This window comes from Trichogramma pretiosum, unplaced genomic scaffold (genome assembly GCF_000599845.2).
Source record: "Trichogramma pretiosum strain Unisexual culture from Peru unplaced genomic scaffold, Tpre_2.0 scaffold57, whole genome shotgun sequence".
NCBI lineage: Eukaryota > Metazoa > Arthropoda > Insecta > Hymenoptera > Trichogrammatidae > Trichogramma > Trichogramma pretiosum.
Genome location: NW_019641637.1, coordinates 943,086 through 961,569, shown reverse-complemented (window position 1 = coordinate 961,569; position 18,484 = coordinate 943,086). Strand labels below are relative to the sequence as shown.

The following is an 18,484-nucleotide window of genomic DNA, read 5'->3' as shown; positions in this document are numbered from 1 at the left end:
AAAATGAAAAAAAAAATTACTTTATTGATGTCATCTTTGTCCCGGGATCGAGAAAACTTTTACTTTCTGAAGAGTAATGTCAGAGCGTTTCGGAACGTAAACAACTTGGCGCCAAGCATCAATAAAAAAGGTGTGAAATATATAGGGCGATCGGAATGCGGACGTATCGCGCGACGATAACGACAAGACAACTTTGTTCGGAAAAATAAGGTAATGGAAAAAAGTAAAGTCGAATAAGGTGCGATAAAGAGAGGAGTAGGAGGCTCGTATTCGGAGGAATGAACAGGAGTAGGGAATATAAGGCAAGAGGAGCACTTTCCCTTACCTCGTGTATCGATGTGTTGTTGCTGCCGCTGTTTCTGCATGGTGGCGCCTGTCTATCTCGCTCGCTCGAGGAGAAAGAGGACCGTGCGCCGAGCCGTCGACTGGGATCGTAGGCAGAGAGGAAGAAAGAAAAAGAGAGAGAGAAGTGTGTCGAGGTCTTTTCACGGGCAGTCGGCGATCGTCGCCGCGCACGCGAACATCGGCACGAAATTATCCTTAAAGTTCTTAAAAAGCTGCGCGAATCGGTTCGCGAGTTTGAAAGAAGCTAGTGCCAGTCTCAGAGTCAAGAGGCAGAAATCGATTGTACTTCAAATGTAAAGTGCTTGGTTGTTGCTTGCTTGGAAAAACCGATCGACAGGGAGGAGCGCGCTGACTTCACACATGCTACTGCTTCTCATCAACGAGACAACATGTCAACGGCCTCAACGACAATCGGTGAGTCGCATTTGCCGAGTCTCTGTCCAGCCAACCCGAGCCGCTAGAATATCGGCATTTTCACATCCCCGTGCGTACGAATCGGTCGCATACGTATGCGCGCCAGCAAGAATAAAAATATGAAAAACACCGTTATAATCTCTTGTGCAGTGTGCGAGTGTAATGCGCTGCAGTGGTATACACGACTTACAAGAGCGCGTGCGAGCGAAGAAGAAAAGAAAAAGAATCGCGAGCGAAATGCATTAAAAAGAACCGCTGCATCGTTAATGCGAGCTTAAAATTAAAAACGATCGGTATCCGTTGTGAACAGCCGCACAACTAGGTTAGCAGGTGCTCGGCTGCCAATGATGGAAAGAAAACGAAAAGAAATCAGAACGTCGAATGATTTTTCATATTGGTCGATCGGGCCGCAATCGGTAACTAAATGTACACCTCGAAACGAATCGAGCCGATCGCAACCTCTGCGCCTCGAGGATCTGACAAAATCCAACGGCTCGTATAATAATTCTTTTCTCGGTAGTGGACGACCGGGTAATCTTCTGCAGGTGAAAACGTCATTTCGCGCTATGTATAAAATCGCAAATTCGCGAGAAGAGAAAGAGAAAAAACGGCCACAACTGCACGCATACAGCGCCCGATCAATGACAGAGAAATGCAGTTGGCGCGCTTTCACGTATTATAAAGGTGGCAAGAAACAAGTGTCAAGCTGATTTATATCAAAGCTGCGTAAGCGTCGCGGAGTAAAAAAAAAAGCGGTTGTCGCGCGAGAAGAGGCGCCGTGTCAAGCCACGAGGGAAGCTTTTTTTTACACTGCAAAACAAGGTGAAATTGCGCGTGCACGCCTGGAAATTAACATCGAGTGTCTTTTCAAAGAAACGCCAATATGAAAGACGCTCGCGCGCGCGGCTTTTTTCTTATCGCGTATCTCGTATACTTTTACTTTTTGTCGCACTGCGCTCTCTTCGAGGATATCTGCTCGACCAATTAGAAAATCGGTTACGCTCATACGCAACAGGGAGAAAAAAATAAAACGTTTATCTCGTACTAAAATATTGTTTAAACGTGAATCTAATGCTGTTCTCTACTCGAGCGTACCGAGAGAAATTAATCCTTTACAATGCATTAAAGCCTAAGTAGGTCAGCCAGACGTGTATATTGGCTTCGTTAGTATCATTTATGCACAATTTTCCGGAAGTACATAGAAACGTCGCGTCCTTGACAATGAGCAGGACATATCTCAGTTTTGTATGCGAGAGCAAAAAAAATCACGTAGAAGTGAAAGATGTATTCTCACTGGATCGGTCGATGAATCCACGATGCTAAATTTGTGTGTGTGTATACATGCGTATAAACGATCGCACACACGGGCTGACGGGAGTGGAAGAAAGGCACACTTTCTCGTATATATAGCCGTATACATAAGTGCGCAAAAGGTGAAAAACTTTCACCGTCGATCGACGAGTGTCTGTCTGCATGTGTCCGCCTACTCGCGTGCGCACTTTGCGATTAAAGCGAGAGAAGATAAAAAAAAGTCGTCATCGCGCGCGCGCATACCATTAAGTTCGCGCGCCTGCTATTACTTCACCGTGCGCGGAGCACTGCGTTTTTCCCCCCTAACGATCGAAATAGTCACGCTCGACGCGAGTGAAAATTATCCAAGATTTTGATCGATCGAAACGATTTCTCGCCGATGAATCAGAACGGATAAAAAAACCCAAAATGTCGGAGCGCAAGCTCGACACCGCGCTGCACACATACGTACGTCCGTGCGTAATTACGAAAGTTTATACGCGCGAAAAATTTAAATAAGAGAAATCTACGACGATGTTAGAGAGATCACTCGGGTGAGTTAACACTCGGCAAAAAGCCGAATCTTTCGACAGGGCATGATTCGAAGAAACATCGGAACGTCGAAGAGTTACCGATCGGCATCCGTAATGAGCGAATTACGTAAGGATCGCGGACACAAGCGTCAAAACGATGGCGTAACGTGTTTATACGCCTTTGCGCATCATATCGTATCTAATTGATTTTCGAGCAACATAAAAACGTAAACGCAACGATTAATTGTCATTATATGTAGAAAGTCGAAGAGTATCCGAGTGAAATGAATTCGTTCGATTATCGATCCGCGGAGTAAATTGTCAATATAGCCGGTGCAATTCATACGCTCGGGGTATGTAATTTAATCGGCAAGTAGCCTAGACATTGAGTAATAACAGAGCATACATCGAGGATCACATTGAGCGAGCATCAAACGAGTTTCTTGGTGTTCACGACCTTATAATCGCGATCAGCTGTTTTAGAAAATCATTCTTGCTTTGCTTTCTTACCGCAGGACTATGCCTAATATGGTGCTTGACAGCTGATCATACACTGGCCTACAACGAGCATGCTCCGATCATTCGAAATCAGCGTAAGTCGCACAAACTCGATTTAAAGGCCCGATTTTAAATGCCCAATTGTTACGCAAACGATGAATGTTTTGGATGTAGCAATTCCAGCTAGCAGTTTCAGCTACGGAGGTCATGTACCTCCCTTTCGAGCGATACCGAACCAAGGCCTTCTACCGCCGATGCGGCCCTGGGCCCATCCAGAGACGCCAGAGACTCCGGGATGGATGAGCGAGGGTAGCCAAGCGACGAGGATCGGAGGACCCATCAGGCGCCGTGACACGATCCGACCGCCGAGGCCGCACTTGCAGCTGGTCAAGGTGCCGGAGTCCGATCCGCTGACGACGATAACCGAGACCCTCGGGGCGCTCAACACCGTTGGCAATTACATCGTCAACATGACGAGGGGCGTCGAGTCCTCGGATGCACCCAAGGAACTGCCCTCGGCCCTCTACACCATATCGAAAAACATACTCGGTCGCAACGTTACCGACAGCATAGCGCCCTTCGTCAAAGGCGTCACTCTACCCTTAAGGTGAGCTAGAGTAAGTTAATCGCGAGCTCTACAACTCCTCATTCATAATCCCGGCTTTCAGACCAGGAGGTGGCTCCGTATCGTCGCAGACGTCGACCAGTAGTACGAGCCTACCAACAACGTATCCATCGACCACTACCACGAGCACTACCACTACCAGCACGACTACCAGCACTACCCCGAGGCCGACGACGACAACGACGAGCACGACGACGACGACTCCAAAGCCAAGCACGACCACGGCAGCAACGACCGAGGCACCCCTCTCGGTCGTGTCGATATCGGAAGTCGGCCAGTTACCGCAATCGGCCAGTTTGAAGCTGCAGGAGTCCAACGATCGAGATGCCAAGGCGAGCTCCGACGCGTCGCCGAGTTGTATGAGCGCCGACGGTGGCCCGGGCAAATGTCAGGATCTCAGCACGTGTCCCCAGCTGCTGCTCGATCTGACCAAGCTGAGGCAGTCCATTTGCTTCAAGAGCCTCTTTGTGCCGGGTGTCTGCTGTCCGGTTGACTTTGCCTCGCCATCCACGAGCGTCTCTCATATTCCCATTATTAAGTGAGTAGAGAGCTTGCAGGAAAGCTGCTTCGAATCGAGCAGAGCGATTTTTAAACGATTGTGTTCTATCCAGCACGAGGCCGACTTTGAAACCCACGCCCAGACCGATTCCTTTGATACCTCATACTACGACTACTACGAGCAGCACGACTACATCGACGACGACGACGACCACTAGCACAACCAAACGACCGCTCATCGCTGATCACGACTTCTTGACTAATTCTACAAATGGATTCGAGTCGATCGATAACAATTTCATTTACGACGACGAAGGTAAGTTTATTGTAATTGAACGAATTGCTGTGAACTCGCTTCGAGACATGTAGCCTACAACTGAATGAATCAACAGATTGCGGCGTCCGTAACGCCGGCAAATACCGAGTCGTTGGCGGCGAGGAGTCCCTACCCGGAAGGTGGCCTTGGATGGCGGCCATCTTCTTACACGGCAGCAAACGCACGGAATTCTGGTGCGGTGGCTCGCTCATCAGCAGCCGGCACATCCTCACCGCAGCCCATTGCACGAGAGATTCCCGACAGAGGCCGTAATTGTCACATAAACTTATATATAAAATCACTGCTTCCGATCGCTCCGGCAATCATTAAAAATAATTTTTAAATCATTTTCAGATTTTTGGCAAGGCAGTTTACTGTGCGGCTCGGCGACATCGACCTCGAGCGCAACGACGAGCCCAGCAGCCCCGAGACCTACTTGGTCAAAGAGATCCAGGCCCACTCGAAATTCTCGAGGGTTGGATTTTACAACGACATCGCGATTCTGGAGCTGGACAGGCCGGTCAGGCGCACGCCTTACGTAATACCGATCTGTCTGCCACAGGCCAAGCACAAAGGAGAAGCTTTTGCCGGCGCCAGGCCGACCGTCGTCGGCTGGGGAACTACGTATTACGGTCAGTTGCATCATCTTTTATGCATACTGCTTCTTTTAGAAAGTTATGACAGATCGTTGGCTAATCGTTCGCCAAAGCATTTCTAACGGATTGACTCTCGATGACTCACAGGTGGCAAGGAGAGCACGATCCAGAGGCAAGCCGTGTTGCCCGTGTGGCGCAACGACGACTGCAATCAGGCCTACTTCCAGCCGATAACGGCCAATTTCTTGTGCGCCGGCTACAGTCAGGGCGGCAAGGACGCCTGCCAGGGCGACTCGGGTGGACCCCTCATGCTGCGGGTGGAGAATCGATGGACGCAGATCGGTATCGTCTCCTTCGGCAACAAGTGCGGCGAACCCGGCTATCCGGGAGTCTATACCAGGGTCTCCGAGTATCTCGACTGGATCAAAGGCAAATTACGATGAAGAGAAGCCTGGCAAAAAGCCTTATGTGTGATTTAAATTAGTTTTACTTTGTTGAAACGCAAACGATTTAAATTTTCCATACGAATCTACCGAAGAGCTCGTTGTTACATACTAAGCGATAAAGATTAAGCGCTTATATTCGCCATTATTGTCATTGTTGTTGGTCGTTAAAAAAAAAAAAGAAAAAGTAGGCTTTGTTAAATTTTAAAGCTCGTAACGCATCGCTGCGTTGATCAAGGGCGTGTACATATATAACAAGATAACGTCGCGTATATAGATACGACGTGCACTAGTTTTTAACATTTGTATTCGACGCAAAAAAGAGTATTCAAAGAAAACGTGTATATATTTTTTATAGTTAATGGTAATAATAATTCGGCTTTATTTATTAATTTTAAAATATTTGTAATGAAAATTTGTTATAGCTTGTTTGTTTTCTATTTTAAATAAATTACTCGACTATACGTTAACAGTTCTGAAATAATTTTGATATTTATTATAGTCTTTTATGTATACTTTTTACAAGCCATTCATTAGTTTTGACTCTTTGGTTCCATTGAAAATACACGTATAAAAAATCTTTGGAATGGCATATTACCGCAGATTAGACTTTAGATAAAGTACCTTAAACTTTACGGCAATAACAAATAGCTTATTTCTTGTTCTTGTTCACTTCCATCTGCTGAATACTTTGCTCTATCGCTTCCTTTAAGTTTGCTGGAAGACCATTGTTTAATCTTTTTTCAATGTTTGAATAATCGTCCATTAAAACTTTGTCTATTTCCTTGAACAAGTCATAAGTGCTGCTCGTGCGGCTTGACCTCACTGCACTTTTTCCGTTTTCTTTGCCCTCAGTATGGCATTTCTCTTCGACATTTGCTTCATCCTCTGGAACTGTTTCACAGTTGCAATTTCTAATTCCAGTTCTGATATATTCATCTATTTTTTCTTTATCAAGAAGCGAAATAGTTTGACTTCTGTACAAATCGGTTTCAATTACGCTCGTAACAAATTCTTCGACAAATTGTTTATTGAACGATTCATCTACATTACTTTTTTTGTCAATGGGCACAGCTAGCTCTTGTCTTATTCCAGTTGTATTATCAAAGTTGAGACTTTCAATATTTTGATAATCATGACTAGTGGTAGTTTCTTTACATTCAGAATTTTGATCAACGCCAATTCCATTGGAAGATATGTTGTTGATATCTTTATCAAAATCGGACTTTTTACTGATATCTTGTTCATTAGAGCTTTCGTCAAATTGTAAATCAGATTCTTTATCTTCTGATAAATCCGAAGTTAGGCTTGTTGAATCACCTACAATATGAAATATAAATATCAAAAATGATTTTAAAAGTAGCGTATTGTATTTTTGCTTTACTTACATCTAATGTCAATATCAGTGCTAGAATATCCTTCTAACAACCTTATAGTTGGTGACTCTATTGATCTTTCCAACTCGCACATTCTTGCTGCCAGAATTCTAAATATACAAAAGAATGAGAAATATTTTTAAAATAGTAAAGAAAGCAAATACTCACTTATTTGTTTTTTTTTGATGAGCTAAGGCTACACTTTTATCATTTAATGAGTCCAGAAGAGCAGTACAAATACTATGCAACTCAGTTAAAGCAGCTGCTGCTTTCTGTGGAGGAATATTGGGTCCTTGTTCTAACATTTTTTCTAACTGTTTGAAACTCATAATGAATCCAGCAGCTGATTTAGCTCCTAACTTAATCATTCCTTTTTGTCTTTTGCTATCAAGCATACCCTGAAATATTATTGAATTATGAGTCAAATTATTTTACTACATTGTTTAATCATAGGAATAAAAATGTATACATACTTTATATTTTTTAAGTGACTGTACTGCTAGTTCTTTTTCTTCCATCATTTGCTTGAATCGTTCTTGCAAATACCTTTACAAAATCAAATGAAAATAAAAATTCATCGAGTGTAAGGAAGAATTTATATCATTTGAACTTACCTATTTTCATTAACCAATGAATCTACATCCACAGGTTGCGATGCATTTAGAGCCTTGGATAGTTCATAATTTAGTCTATGTGCTTTACACTTGTATGCATCTCTTTCGGATATGAGTTCTTGCTTCTCATCTATCACAGACTGTAAGTCCAATTTCAACTGATTACATTTAACATTTAACCTCTCCAATTGTTCAATCAACTCTTCCCTCTGATGAATGGCAGGAGCAGATTCCAATGGCAAAATAGTTTCGGTTTTTCTGGCGCGCAAAGCTTTGATATCTTCTTGACTTTCATTAAGTTTTTGTTTCAGCGTGTCAACTTGTAGTCGAAGGCACTTATTCTGTTCTTTAGATTCTATTAATAAGTCCATAAGTTTAGTATCTTCTTCTAAAGTATTTATAGTTTTACTTTTATCTTTATTTTTATTTGCTGCATTAACAGGTGAGGACTTGAAACCATTTATAGTCTTCTTAAGTTCATCTTCTTTGTCTCGTCTACTAATATCCTCTTGCAATTGTTCAACCATAAGTTTGTAACGATCTCTTTGGGCTCTGCATTGATCTAGTTCTTGTCCAAGCACCAATAATGCCTGAGTCTTTATTTGTACTTTTTTATGCAATAAACTCACCTGTGACAATCGGAATTATTATAAAAAAAAATTATTTCAAAGAAGTAAGAAACATATGGATCTAAAAATAAACTTACTTCGCTTTCAGCAGGTTCCACACCCCTGTGTAAGGGTGACGAGCCCTTACACCTATTTCTTTCCAATACCCCGTTCATTCTTCTACTGTTTTATTCAAAACAAAGCAGAAATTAGAAAGCATCAATCTGGTGTAGAATGAGGCTCGTGACTTGTCATGGGCGATGCTTTGCTGAAAAAAGCTCGGTTATTTGGTTTATCATCAAATCCTTATCAGCGAAGCAGCAAAAGAGTAACGATAGCACACTATTCTCCAAAAGGCAATCGTATTGTACAGGAAACTTTTTTGTGCAACGAACAAATCAGCAGTTGGCGTACTCGCTCCGAGCATAAATATATTATCGTAAAAACACGACGTGCAAACCACCCTCCACGATCGCGAATATATGTACCTACTGCTTGTGTATATACATATTTAAAGTACAGCCACGATGACAGGTGTGTGTATCATCCACTGCCTACATATATAGCTGTAAGATAGCACGTACACATGGATGACACAAGGCAAGCATGCAGTTAAGAATCCTGCGCGCTTACCGCCTTGTCGTCTGCGCTTGCGCGTAAACACAATAACAAACTTTGCTTGCTCGCCAGTCGGCCCCAATGGGAGACCGAGACCCGAGTCGAGGAAGTGAGAGAGAAAGAGAAAGAGAGAAGAAAGAAGCGAAGCGAGAAGAAAGAAAGAAGCAGTGGCTGCTGCAATTCGCGCAGCGTCTTTTAATACATGTACATACAGTGCACACAGAAGCTGAGTCGCGCATACATGTATAGAGTTTTTGTATACTCTCACGAGTCACGACAGTATCGACAGTTCACAGTATAGCTCATTCATGGTGTCTTTGTGAGTTTGCAGGCGTAAAGAAACGCACGCAGGATTTTTTGCGTCGTGCGTTACATTCGAAGTTATCGATCCACACATGACAAGTCGACCGGCGTGATGTTGTATACCACACCATTAGTGCTATAGTCGCGAAGCGTCAATATCCACTTACAGCAAGTGTGCGTATACGGAGTGCGAAAACATTATCCTAAGCGCGTCTAAGCGACGCATTTCCTTTGCACGTACAATACGTCTACTTGAAATATAGTGCCCGATAAAGCGTTTAGTTTGCGATTATTCACTATGCCGAGAATACGGAGCGAACTGCTGGAGAAATTTGAGCTCGAAGCCGGTAAGGAGTTGAAATTGTTGATGAAGTGCGTTGACTCGAGTGCCTGCTACAAGCCTTACCAAAAGGTGAGAACTCACTTTGCCCTGTCTACATCTTTTTTACATGATCCGATGATCATCGCTGTTGCGTGTGTGTGGCATGTGTGTAATCGTCGTTTATTTATTACCTTCCACTGCGATGAACATCAGGATATTATCTTACAAAAAAACATCGTTTCATTTCTTTTTTTTTTAGCTTCTCTAGAGCCGAGAGAATGTGCTATTTTATGCCCGAGCTCTAGCAAATGTGTGTCTGTATAATATATATATGACTACAGTCTGCAAAGTGTATAATTGAGTTACGTTATTAGAGAGAGAGAAAGAGAGCTCGTACACTAGGCCTATCCGTTGTTGACGTTGTCGACTTTCGAAAGCGGAGCGAGGAATTTAACGTTGTTTTGACTTGGCTTTTAAAATGCGTCGCGTGCGCCTGCTTGTAATGTAATTTAGACGCTATTTTCCATGTAACTGTCTTGAAGCTAGTGAATACTTGGAGCAATTTTTCAAGCTCGAGCTGCCTTTTCCGAGTAATGTTGGACTCGATCGCTTTCGAGAGCGCGTTATTTTTTCTCGCCTTTGGGCTCGTCTGCTCAATGTCTTGCAGCTTCGCGAAGGATATGTATATCATGCTTCAAGAATCTGCCTTTGTTTCATACGTTGACTGCGAAGCGAAGAGCAGTGAAGCTCTTCCGCAACGGAAAGAGCCGGGACGAGGGTAAAAATCTCTCTGCCGAGTGGAAAAAGCTAATGACCGTGTTATCGCGGACTTTGACAGTCGTGGACTGCTCGATATTATTCGTCACAGGCATTGCCACCACGTGTGGCTAATAGATAAAAAGTGAATAAAGTGACGACTGAACGGTACAAACTGAATATCCATTCGTTGGATTTCCAAACCAATAGAAGAAACCGCAAGTCCTAATTAACGATGGCAAATACAACAAAACCAAATCGCGTCGTCGCGAAAAAAATTGATAATTCGCGCTTATCTGCTGACGACTTTGCGGGCCTCTCTGCACTCGAGTGTCCGAGTATACACCGTATACAACTGCTGGGAGCGTTATCGGCTTCACATAAACATTACAATCCGTAAAAATATTTGGTCGAGCCGACTATTTATCATTTCTAGATGAATTAGACAATCATCTACCTGATATGCGTATCGTTGCATTAGTTTGCGATGCTCTCAGCACGGGGCAATTGTTTACTCGCAGCATCGATTTCGCGTCTCTTGCGATATAAGCGTAAGAGAAAGAATAAAAAAAAGCAACAATTATATTAAAGCGGAAGCCTTGTACATACATAATGCATAAAGAAATCATTGGCTCGTCTGTGTTGATAGTACACACATAAACGTGCATGTGCGCTGCGCGTTGCGAGCAGCGAGACTCGAGCTACTACAGCGACTAGTCCCCCCTTGAAATTTGCTCTGCGCGCGTATATATCAGGACACTAACATGAGCGTATAACGCCGCCGCCGCTGCCACTGCCGCTCCGAGCTGCGGTGAAAAGATATGTATGTGGTCAGTCGCCGATTAGAGCTCCGCTGCACACACGGCCTCTTTATATATACAATACATATACACGCGGCGTACTCGACTTTTATCAGTACTTGAGGTCTGCGACTCTGCCTATATATACACGTCAAACTCAAGGGGAAAAGTATTCAATAGCTCAGTTGTGTGCCAAGTGTATGTGCTATTTTGTATTAAAAAAAAAATTATTATAGTAGCTGTTTTACGAGAATGTGTAATGTATGCTAGATTAAAGAGCTCTCGCGTGTGTGTGACTCGAGTCTGTGCTATTATTCATCGAGTGTGTCGACGAGTTTGACAAAAAAACTCAAGCTGCCGTTTTTCTTTCGCTCGAGTCCAGCTTTTTTCTCGCGCACGAAAAGGTATCCTTATATAATTACATTCCTCTGCACCCGAGCTTTGATCGAACAATGTGTAATTTCTTCTCTCTGTTTAATTTAACGCGTTTAAAGAGCTCTTCCTGCGTTGCTTAATTGGTAAATTAAAGAGATTTATAATTATTATATCGAATGTTGAATATATTCGTTCGTCGTTCCACTTGAGCCACTTGTATTTTTTTGTGCTTTCTTCGGCCGATTTTTTAGAGCAGAAAAAAATATATTTATATCTATGCCTGTATCAAAGCTTGGCCGTTGGCAACGTTACTGTTTTATCTGATAAAAATACCAAGCGCGACCAAGACGAACGTGAAAAAAAAAAAATAATAAATCGCAAAATCGATGCCTGAATAATTCAATCAATGAACTTAATGCCGTCCGCCTCGTACGTACTACTATCACGCATACGTGCTGTTTCCCCCTTTGCACGCGTAACAACCATGAGACGGTATTATTATATAGGTAAGGCGGTCGGTGCCTATTCTGCATGTGAAAAAAGAAGAAAAAAACGAGAGTAAATATGAGCACGCGCGAGCGGTAAACGGAATCGATCGGTTTGAGCCATTAAAAATGAACACGGACATTTTCGAGTGCACGCAGGAAGACGTCGATTCGCCCGAGCGCCTTTTAGTTTTCACATCCGATTTTCTCGGCGGAATTTTCCAATTTGACACTGATTACAGATCATGTGTCGGACGTCAATCGGAAAATCGTTAATTATGCCGGGCGTCGCCTCACGAGGAAACGATAATCGACTGGAAATCGGCCAGATAAAGCTTAATTTCGTAAACGTATCCCATGATCGTAATAATTATAGACATGACCGAGAAACGGTGGTCGAATTAACATTTATTAATTCGACGACGCTCTACGCGCGCAATTAGCATAATTGCTCGATCCATCCATTTGTTTGTATCGCGAAGGCTCGAGTGTATCCAAGACAATTACTCCGCATCACGTTTTCAAAATAGTTGTCATTTTTTGTTCTTCCCAGTCTGAGTCACTTATGATAGGCGACCTCGGCAACGTATATATCATCGTTTTACACAGTCCTCTCGAGCACACGTATCGATGCTCTCAGCCTTATCCGCTTGTTCGCTTGGCATCGGTACAAAAAATCAGGGGCCTAGCCTGAGAACGTGTAAAAAAAAGTGCACTCTCACTAAAAATAAATAAGCACGCGTTCCATTATAGATTTCTAGCTCTTTTATTATTGGTATAGGCACGAATCGGACAACGCCGAAAATCTCACTGGCTTTTTTCACTGCCTTCGAGTCAGTTCGTAAACGGGGAAGCTGCCTGTGCTTCTGTACTGAATACCGATATTCTCTAATCTTTCATTTATATCAATTACTAGTATTTGATGAGAATGGTGGCTCTTTTTTATGATGGAATTGATCCGAAAATATCGATGATGGCTCTCAATAGGCGGTAATTGAATTTTTATTCGAGTGTGAAATTTCTCATGAATTCGTCTCTACTGCATTAACTCATCGGAAAGCGATAAAGCGAAGAAGCACATGGCTGGAAATTCTAGTAACGTAAACATCGGTAAAAGCACGTCGACGACAGCTGCGGTCGAGATCGTATACATATCTACATTATACATAATTCGCGAGTCGTGCAAAGTGCCGCGTAATAGCGGTTCACATAATTAAAATAAAAAATGAAGAAAGAAAAAAATGCGCGAGCGACACGACCTCAATTCGCTACAATGCGTTGTTGTCCTACACAGCCCCGCACAAGTACTACTGACGTTTGCATTATTGTCGCGAAAAAGATAGCTGATCTGCATGCATATACATTCGTTAGGTGTAGGCACAGGAAGATCGATTATTCTTCATATCTCTTTAGATTTTCGTGTCTAGGTCGTCATCTGCACGTAGGCTAGAGTGGCCCCCTCCCTGCACGTGCAAGAGATAGAGAGAGAGAGAGAAACGTTACGCTCTTCAGCGCACGCGGCTCTACGCGCCCAACTATTCGAGTTTCTCTTTTGGCTTCGAAACTGCATCTCCGTCGTTGTTGCGCCCTTTTTATCGTAAACCCTGCCCGCGCGAACAGAGAAAATGGTAAAGAGCTTGTGATGTGTGTATGTAGTTGATCCGCGAATAATTTACATTATTTTTATGATTCATCATTTTTATTTTTATTTTCAAGTAGATGCTATGTTGTTTTCTTTTATTTTCCAGTAAACAATCAGAAGTAGAATAAAAAGTAGCCGTCAGTTATTAAGTAGATTGCTCATTTGCATGGCTCTGTGTTTTTTTTGCTACCGATAAAGCAAGAAAAAGTAAAAAAAAAAAAAAGTTAAATGACCAGAGCAACGTGACTACCAGTGCACGCGAGTATTGTTGTCGATCATGACCAACGACAGACAGGTAAGTCGATGCTTCTTCGTTTTTTTTCCATGCGCACAATAAGTATGCATATGATATGTAGTAAACTTTTGCACCCACGTATGTTTGTTTTCACAAGTCACTACATTGATATTTCATTGAACCCACAGTGGTTCTGATATGTGTATATTTTTGCATCCCGATGTAGTAATATTTAGATGTCGACTTATCGTTGCTACGAGCTCGCGTTTGAAAACATTGGCTCGAGCCAAATTGGACGCGTTGCATACGTTCCGCGTGTACTGTTAACGATCTCAACTGCGATGCGTGTGTGCACACGTCGTTAATTCAATTATACCCAGATATATATATAAACAGAAAAGAATTGCGATAACAGACAGAGCGCGACGAAAAATTTTTGACGCGTTCAAAATAAATAGACATCGGATCGATATCGGCTCGTCCTTATCTAGCGCGACGTTTCGAAATTAACACGCGCGTCCAGTGCGCACAGCTTCGAGATTTTTCCGATCGCCATTACTCACTTGCGTGCACTTTGTGAATATATTTGCAAACATACGAGCGCTTCAACTTGTTTCCACACTTTATTATTAACGCGTATAGCATAGACACGCTGGCTATTAATGACGCAATGCCACAAACGCGCGCACGCGAGAAAAAACATCTCGAGCCTCGGCGACTCTTGACTCACCCATGTGTATGTTATGCTCTCGCACATGGTTGCAACAACAAAACGAAAACATCGTCATCGCTCCTCTCCTTGGTGTTCTCAGGCATGGTTCAAAGGTGTCAGGAGCAGCAAGTTCCGTCACGTCTACGGGGCTCCAGCGAAGCGGGAAAAATGTTACGACAACATCAAAATCACAAAAAATGCCCACGACTCGCAGTTCTGCGCGGTCAATCCGAAATTTCTCGCCATCGTCACCGAAGTCGCTGGCGGTGGTGCTTTCCTCGTGTTGCCGCTCGACAACGTAAGTATATTCCTAGCACATTAACTATGGCCTTCGAGCATAGCTGCTGCATTCTAATGCATTTGAATTTGAAAAAGCCACGAGCGAGTTCGTTAAACTTATTTCCCTAAAAATACAAATTAGAAAACGACTCACGCTCGAGCGATGCGCCGCGAACGTGCCCGAATAAAGAAAGTGATATATGCCGCGAAAGACGTTTGAATCGCTGGCGGGCGTCTGTGCGATAAAAATCTCGCGAAATGCCATCACGAACTGGCGTTTCTGAACTGTGTAGCTTTTTTTCCTCGCATTTTCTTCTAATTACACTTGCAACGCCTCGCTCGTACTTTCACTGCTAAACGCCAGAATGGAAGAGCACACAAGCTAGAAGCCTCGTGCAGCATCTTTTTTTGCCGATGCTAATTGCCTCTCGCCGCCGCCGGCAAGGATTAGCATTCGTTGTACTGTACTCGCGGGAAGGCGCGCGCAGCAACAAGCCGTAACGATGGCAAATTTTGCGTTCGTGCCCGCAGACCGGACGTTTGGATTTCAACGCCAATCGGGTGACCGGCCACAAAGGGCCCGTGCTCGATATCAAGTGGAACCCCTTCAACGACAACGTGATCGCCTCGTCGTCGGACGACTGCACCATCAAGCTGTGGCACATACCGGACGGCGGCCTGTCGCGCAATCTCACCGAGTGGCTGGTCGAGCTGCAGGGCCACAAGCGCCGAGTCGGATACATCGAGTGGCATCCGACCGCCGAGAACATCCTCTTTAGCGCTGGCTTCGATCACTCGGTCATCGTCTGGGACATCGGCAAGGGCGAAGCCATCAACGTCATCGACTCGCATCCCGACGTCATCTACAGCATGTCGCTCAACAGAGACGGCAGCCTGCTGGCCACCACCTGCAAGGACAAGAAGCTCAGGGTGTTCGAGCCGAGATCGGGCATCGTCGTGTCGGAGGGCATCTGCCACGCCGGCACCAAGGCCAGCAAAGTCGTCTTTCTCGGCTCGTCCGGCAGATTGCTGACCACGGGCTTCAGCAGGCACTCGGATCGCCAATACGCCGTTTGGAGTCAGCACGATCTCGGCGCTCCGCTCACCTGCGAGACCATCGACTCCAGCAGCGGCATCGTTTTTCCTTTCTACGATCACGACACCAACATGGTTTATTTAGCTGGAAAGGTGCGACTCGAGCTTTCCTATACTCTCGTACTCGGGCTCCCTGTTTTACTCGAGGCTGTCTTTTCATCTTGCAGGGCGACGGCAACATTAGGTATTACGAGATCGTCAACGAGGCGCCTTGGATACACTATCTCAGTCAGTTTATATCGGGCAATCCTCAACGAGGCCTGGGTATCATGCCGAAACGAGGCGTCACCACGTCGACCTGCGAAGTTTTCCGCTTCTTCAAGCTGCACGCTACTCGAGGCATGTGCGAGCCCATCTCTATGATCGTGCCTCGCAAAGTAACCTTTCTTCCATATTTTTCTCATTTTTTGCCTCTTTTTCTGCATACTCGCTCACCTTTTTTGCTTTTTTATCCTCGCAGAGCGACCAGTTTCAAGAAGACCTGTACCCAGACACTGCAGGCACGACACCTGCTTTAACGGCCAAAGACTGGATTAGTGGAAGCAACAGTCCGCCGATTTTGATATCCCTCAAGACTGGTACGGCATACTTTATTGCATTCTCACGATTGCTCGTGCTATATAAATTTAAATATATATGACAACCGTAGGTGGCAGTATAACAACTCACAAGCCGAGAGTGTACAAGCCATCGCATATAGCGACGACGGCTGACTTGAACATAAGGAACAAATTTGCATTTCTCTCGACGCCTACGGTGCCCGATTATCGACCAAAGGAATTCACCGAGATCAACGAAAAGAGCCAGAAAACATCAAATAATCAGAGCACGAAATTTCATCAGTTGCAGCAAAAATTCAATAGTGTCACCTTATCGGTATGTTTATTTCGTTGCAATTCTTGCTATGTAACTGTAGGAACCCATATACATATTTATAGTATCGAGCGTTCTTACACCTTAATAAACGCTACAATTAGCTTTTTTGCCTTAACCTTAAACAAAACTGTATTTTCCAGCTTTTTTGTGCATAATTAGCGACTGTATTAATTTTAAATGCTTTTTTGAATTTTGTCTGCTCGCTTTTAATTTCCGATAGCCTTTGCTTGAATTTCGTTGATTAGATTTAGTAGCATATATAATATTGCCGAAAAAAATCCATTTTCCTGAAAGAACCATTCTGATAATAAAAAAAAAAAGAGCCTTTTGTCTAATGCACTAACGCAACACTTTGCATGACCAACTTTGAAGACACCGAGACGTAGCGAGAAATTCTATGAGCTCATTAGCAAGTTTGAGAGTCTATCTCGTTATATTGATAAGGTAGGTTTTAGTACTTTGAATATCTCTTTCTTAATTCTTTTACCTGCTATGCATCCCCATCTATTTTCTACTTTATTGTACGAAGAAATTTAGTTGCTTTGAGAATTAACGTAACTAAATTAGCAATCTTCATTAAACTTATATACATTAATCATAGTACATTCAAAAAGTATCTACGTACTTGTATTAAATTATGCTTGCTACGTGTAGTTTAAATTTAACATTTAATTTTTTAACTTATATTTCTAGCCATTTTTGCATATTTTTTTCAAAATGTATGAGACTCGATAATAAATAGCTTCTTTTTGATACAGAATAACATAGTGACGTCCTCACTAAATGACAATAAATCGTTGGAATCCTCGGATGTACCAAACGATGAGGCTGATCTTAAAGTAGCTTACGTGCGCCAGGGCGAGGAATTAAGGCTAATCAGGCGCCAACTTGCCAACAGTCAACTGCGCGTGAAAGAATTGGAGGAGCAAATACGAAAGTATCAGCAGAAAGGCTTGTAAATTATTTTTGTAACTAACAGAACACGAAAATGAAACTAATTTTGACTCGGCTCAATGTTACTATATTGAGTGAACACACTTGAATTTTAGCATGCCGAAAAAATTTAGGATTTTTATTCTAGTTTGAGACGATGTATAACATCGTCGAAAAATGCAAATCAGTTCGATTCGTATTTAACAACGTCTGTATAATACAGAGTTTAATCTATAATTTTATTCCCTAACGCTACGAAACAAATAACGACTTATGATATCAAACGAAACGATTGCACAGTTGAAATACCTAATAGCATTTTAGGATTTTGGTATTATGTGCGCATCAGCTACAAGATGTGCAAATCTGTGATTTACTTACATTTACTCATTTTTTCCATTCCTTCTTTAACTTGGACATGAATCGCTTTTTCGTATATCGAAGTACACAAATTAATTCTATAATCATTTTAGTAGTCATTAGCTAGGACCTTCGTAAAAATACCATTAAAGGTCAAACTAAGTATACTGTTTACTTTTCAAACTGTATTATTCGTTTGAATAAAAAACAAGCGAGGATAAATTGGCGTAAAAATATTACAATTATTGTATTATTTATCAATGTTCTCAATTAAATCGATTATCAATTTCGCTAACTAATGAAATCTTGAATTTTTCTACGCAATTAGTAGAATGTAAACTCAAGAAAGTTCGTTTAATTTAAATTAATATGTACATTAAATCGAATAACTTTCAAAATATTCATCTTTTTACTTTAGAATAATGTACTGCATGTCAAGTGAATAAAGTAAAAAAGAATAAAAAAGTATTTTAAATCAAGTAAAAAATACTATACACCTGTCAGTAATAAATTCATCATTCTAAAAGAATAAAAGTG

The 18,484-nt window shown here is 42.7% G+C and overlaps 3 protein-coding genes across 10 annotated transcripts; 2 read left to right on the top strand and 1 right to left on the bottom strand.

Moving 5' to 3' along the window:
• The first annotated feature begins 27 nt into the window (after window positions 1-27).
• On the top strand, window positions 28-5,891 carry LOC106651815 (clotting factor B-like). Its single transcript, XM_023459371.1, has 8 exons — window positions 28-163; window positions 3,098-3,175; window positions 3,255-3,687; window positions 3,833-4,243; window positions 4,317-4,519; window positions 4,596-4,788; window positions 4,874-5,151; window positions 5,263-5,891. The coding sequence occupies exons 1-8, from the start codon at window positions 28-30 to the stop codon at window positions 5,556-5,558; spliced, it is 2,028 nt and encodes a 675-aa protein (XP_023315139.1). The 3' UTR covers window positions 5,559-5,891.
• A 140-nt stretch (window positions 5,892-6,031) lies between these two features.
• On the bottom strand, window positions 6,032-8,729 carry LOC106660147 (coiled-coil domain-containing protein 149). Of its 2 annotated transcripts, XM_014383011.2 has the most exons (7): window positions 8,255-8,332; window positions 7,549-8,177; window positions 7,408-7,480; window positions 7,103-7,332; window positions 6,947-7,044; window positions 6,612-6,878; window positions 6,403-6,535 (listed from the first exon to the last, which is right to left on the bottom strand). In XM_014383011.2, exons 1-7 carry the CDS (start codon window positions 8,330-8,332, stop codon window positions 6,498-6,500), a joined length of 1,413 nt encoding a protein of 470 aa, XP_014238497.1. In that variant the 3' UTR covers window positions 6,403-6,497. The 2 variants fall into 2 exon arrangements, with proteins under 2 accessions (XP_014238490.1, XP_014238497.1); XM_014383004.2 differs by having other exon boundaries at window positions 6,032-6,878; window positions 8,255-8,729.
• Window positions 8,730-8,869: 140 nt separating this feature from the next.
• LOC106649633 (coronin-2B-like) lies at window positions 8,870-18,422 on the top strand. 7 transcript variants are annotated; one of them, XM_014367135.2, is made up of 9 exons: window positions 9,400-9,489; window positions 13,564-13,752; window positions 14,505-14,702; window positions 15,215-15,871; window positions 15,946-16,155; window positions 16,239-16,356; window positions 16,428-16,654; window positions 17,027-17,098; window positions 17,413-18,422. In XM_014367135.2, exons 2-9 carry the CDS (start codon window positions 13,735-13,737, stop codon window positions 17,611-17,613), a joined length of 1,701 nt encoding a protein of 566 aa, XP_014222621.1. In that variant the 5' UTR covers window positions 9,400-9,489; window positions 13,564-13,734; the 3' UTR covers window positions 17,614-18,422. The 7 variants fall into 7 exon arrangements, with proteins under 7 accessions (XP_014222602.1, XP_014222611.1, XP_014222621.1 ...); XM_014367145.2 differs by lacking the exon at window positions 9,400-9,489 and adding an exon at window positions 10,662-11,153; XM_014367156.2 differs by lacking the exon at window positions 9,400-9,489 and adding an exon at window positions 11,164-11,359.
• The last annotated feature ends 62 nt before the right edge of the window (window positions 18,423-18,484 follow it).

Coding starts and splice junctions, on each gene's coding strand:
- LOC106651815 (XM_023459371.1), top strand. CDS start 28: ATGTCATCTTTGTCCCGGGATCGAGAAAACTTTTACTTTCTGAAGAGT. Junction 4,244..4,316: donor TCTCATATTCCCATTATTAA/GTGAGTAGAGAG, acceptor TGTTCTATCCAG/CACGAGGCCGACTTTGAAAC. Junction 4,789..4,873: donor AGAGATTCCCGACAGAGGCC/GTAATTGTCACA, acceptor AATCATTTTCAG/ATTTTTGGCAAGGCAGTTTA.
- LOC106660147 (XM_014383004.2), bottom strand. CDS start 8,332: ATGAACGGGGTATTGGAAAGAAATAGGTGTAAGGGCTCGTCACCCTTA. Junction 8,178..8,254: donor TGGAACCTGCTGAAAGCGAA/GTAAGTTTATTT, acceptor CGATTGTCACAG/GTGAGTTTATTGCATAAAAA. Junction 7,045..7,102: donor CATCAAAAAAAAACAAATAA/GTGAGTATTTGC, acceptor TTGTATATTTAG/AATTCTGGCAGCAAGAATGT.
- LOC106649633 (XM_014367116.2), top strand. CDS start 9,376: ATGCCGAGAATACGGAGCGAACTGCTGGAGAAATTTGAGCTCGAAGCC. Junction 9,490..14,504: donor GCTACAAGCCTTACCAAAAG/GTGAGAACTCAC, acceptor TGGTGTTCTCAG/GCATGGTTCAAAGGTGTCAG. Junction 14,703..15,214: donor TCGTGTTGCCGCTCGACAAC/GTAAGTATATTC, acceptor TCGTGCCCGCAG/ACCGGACGTTTGGATTTCAA.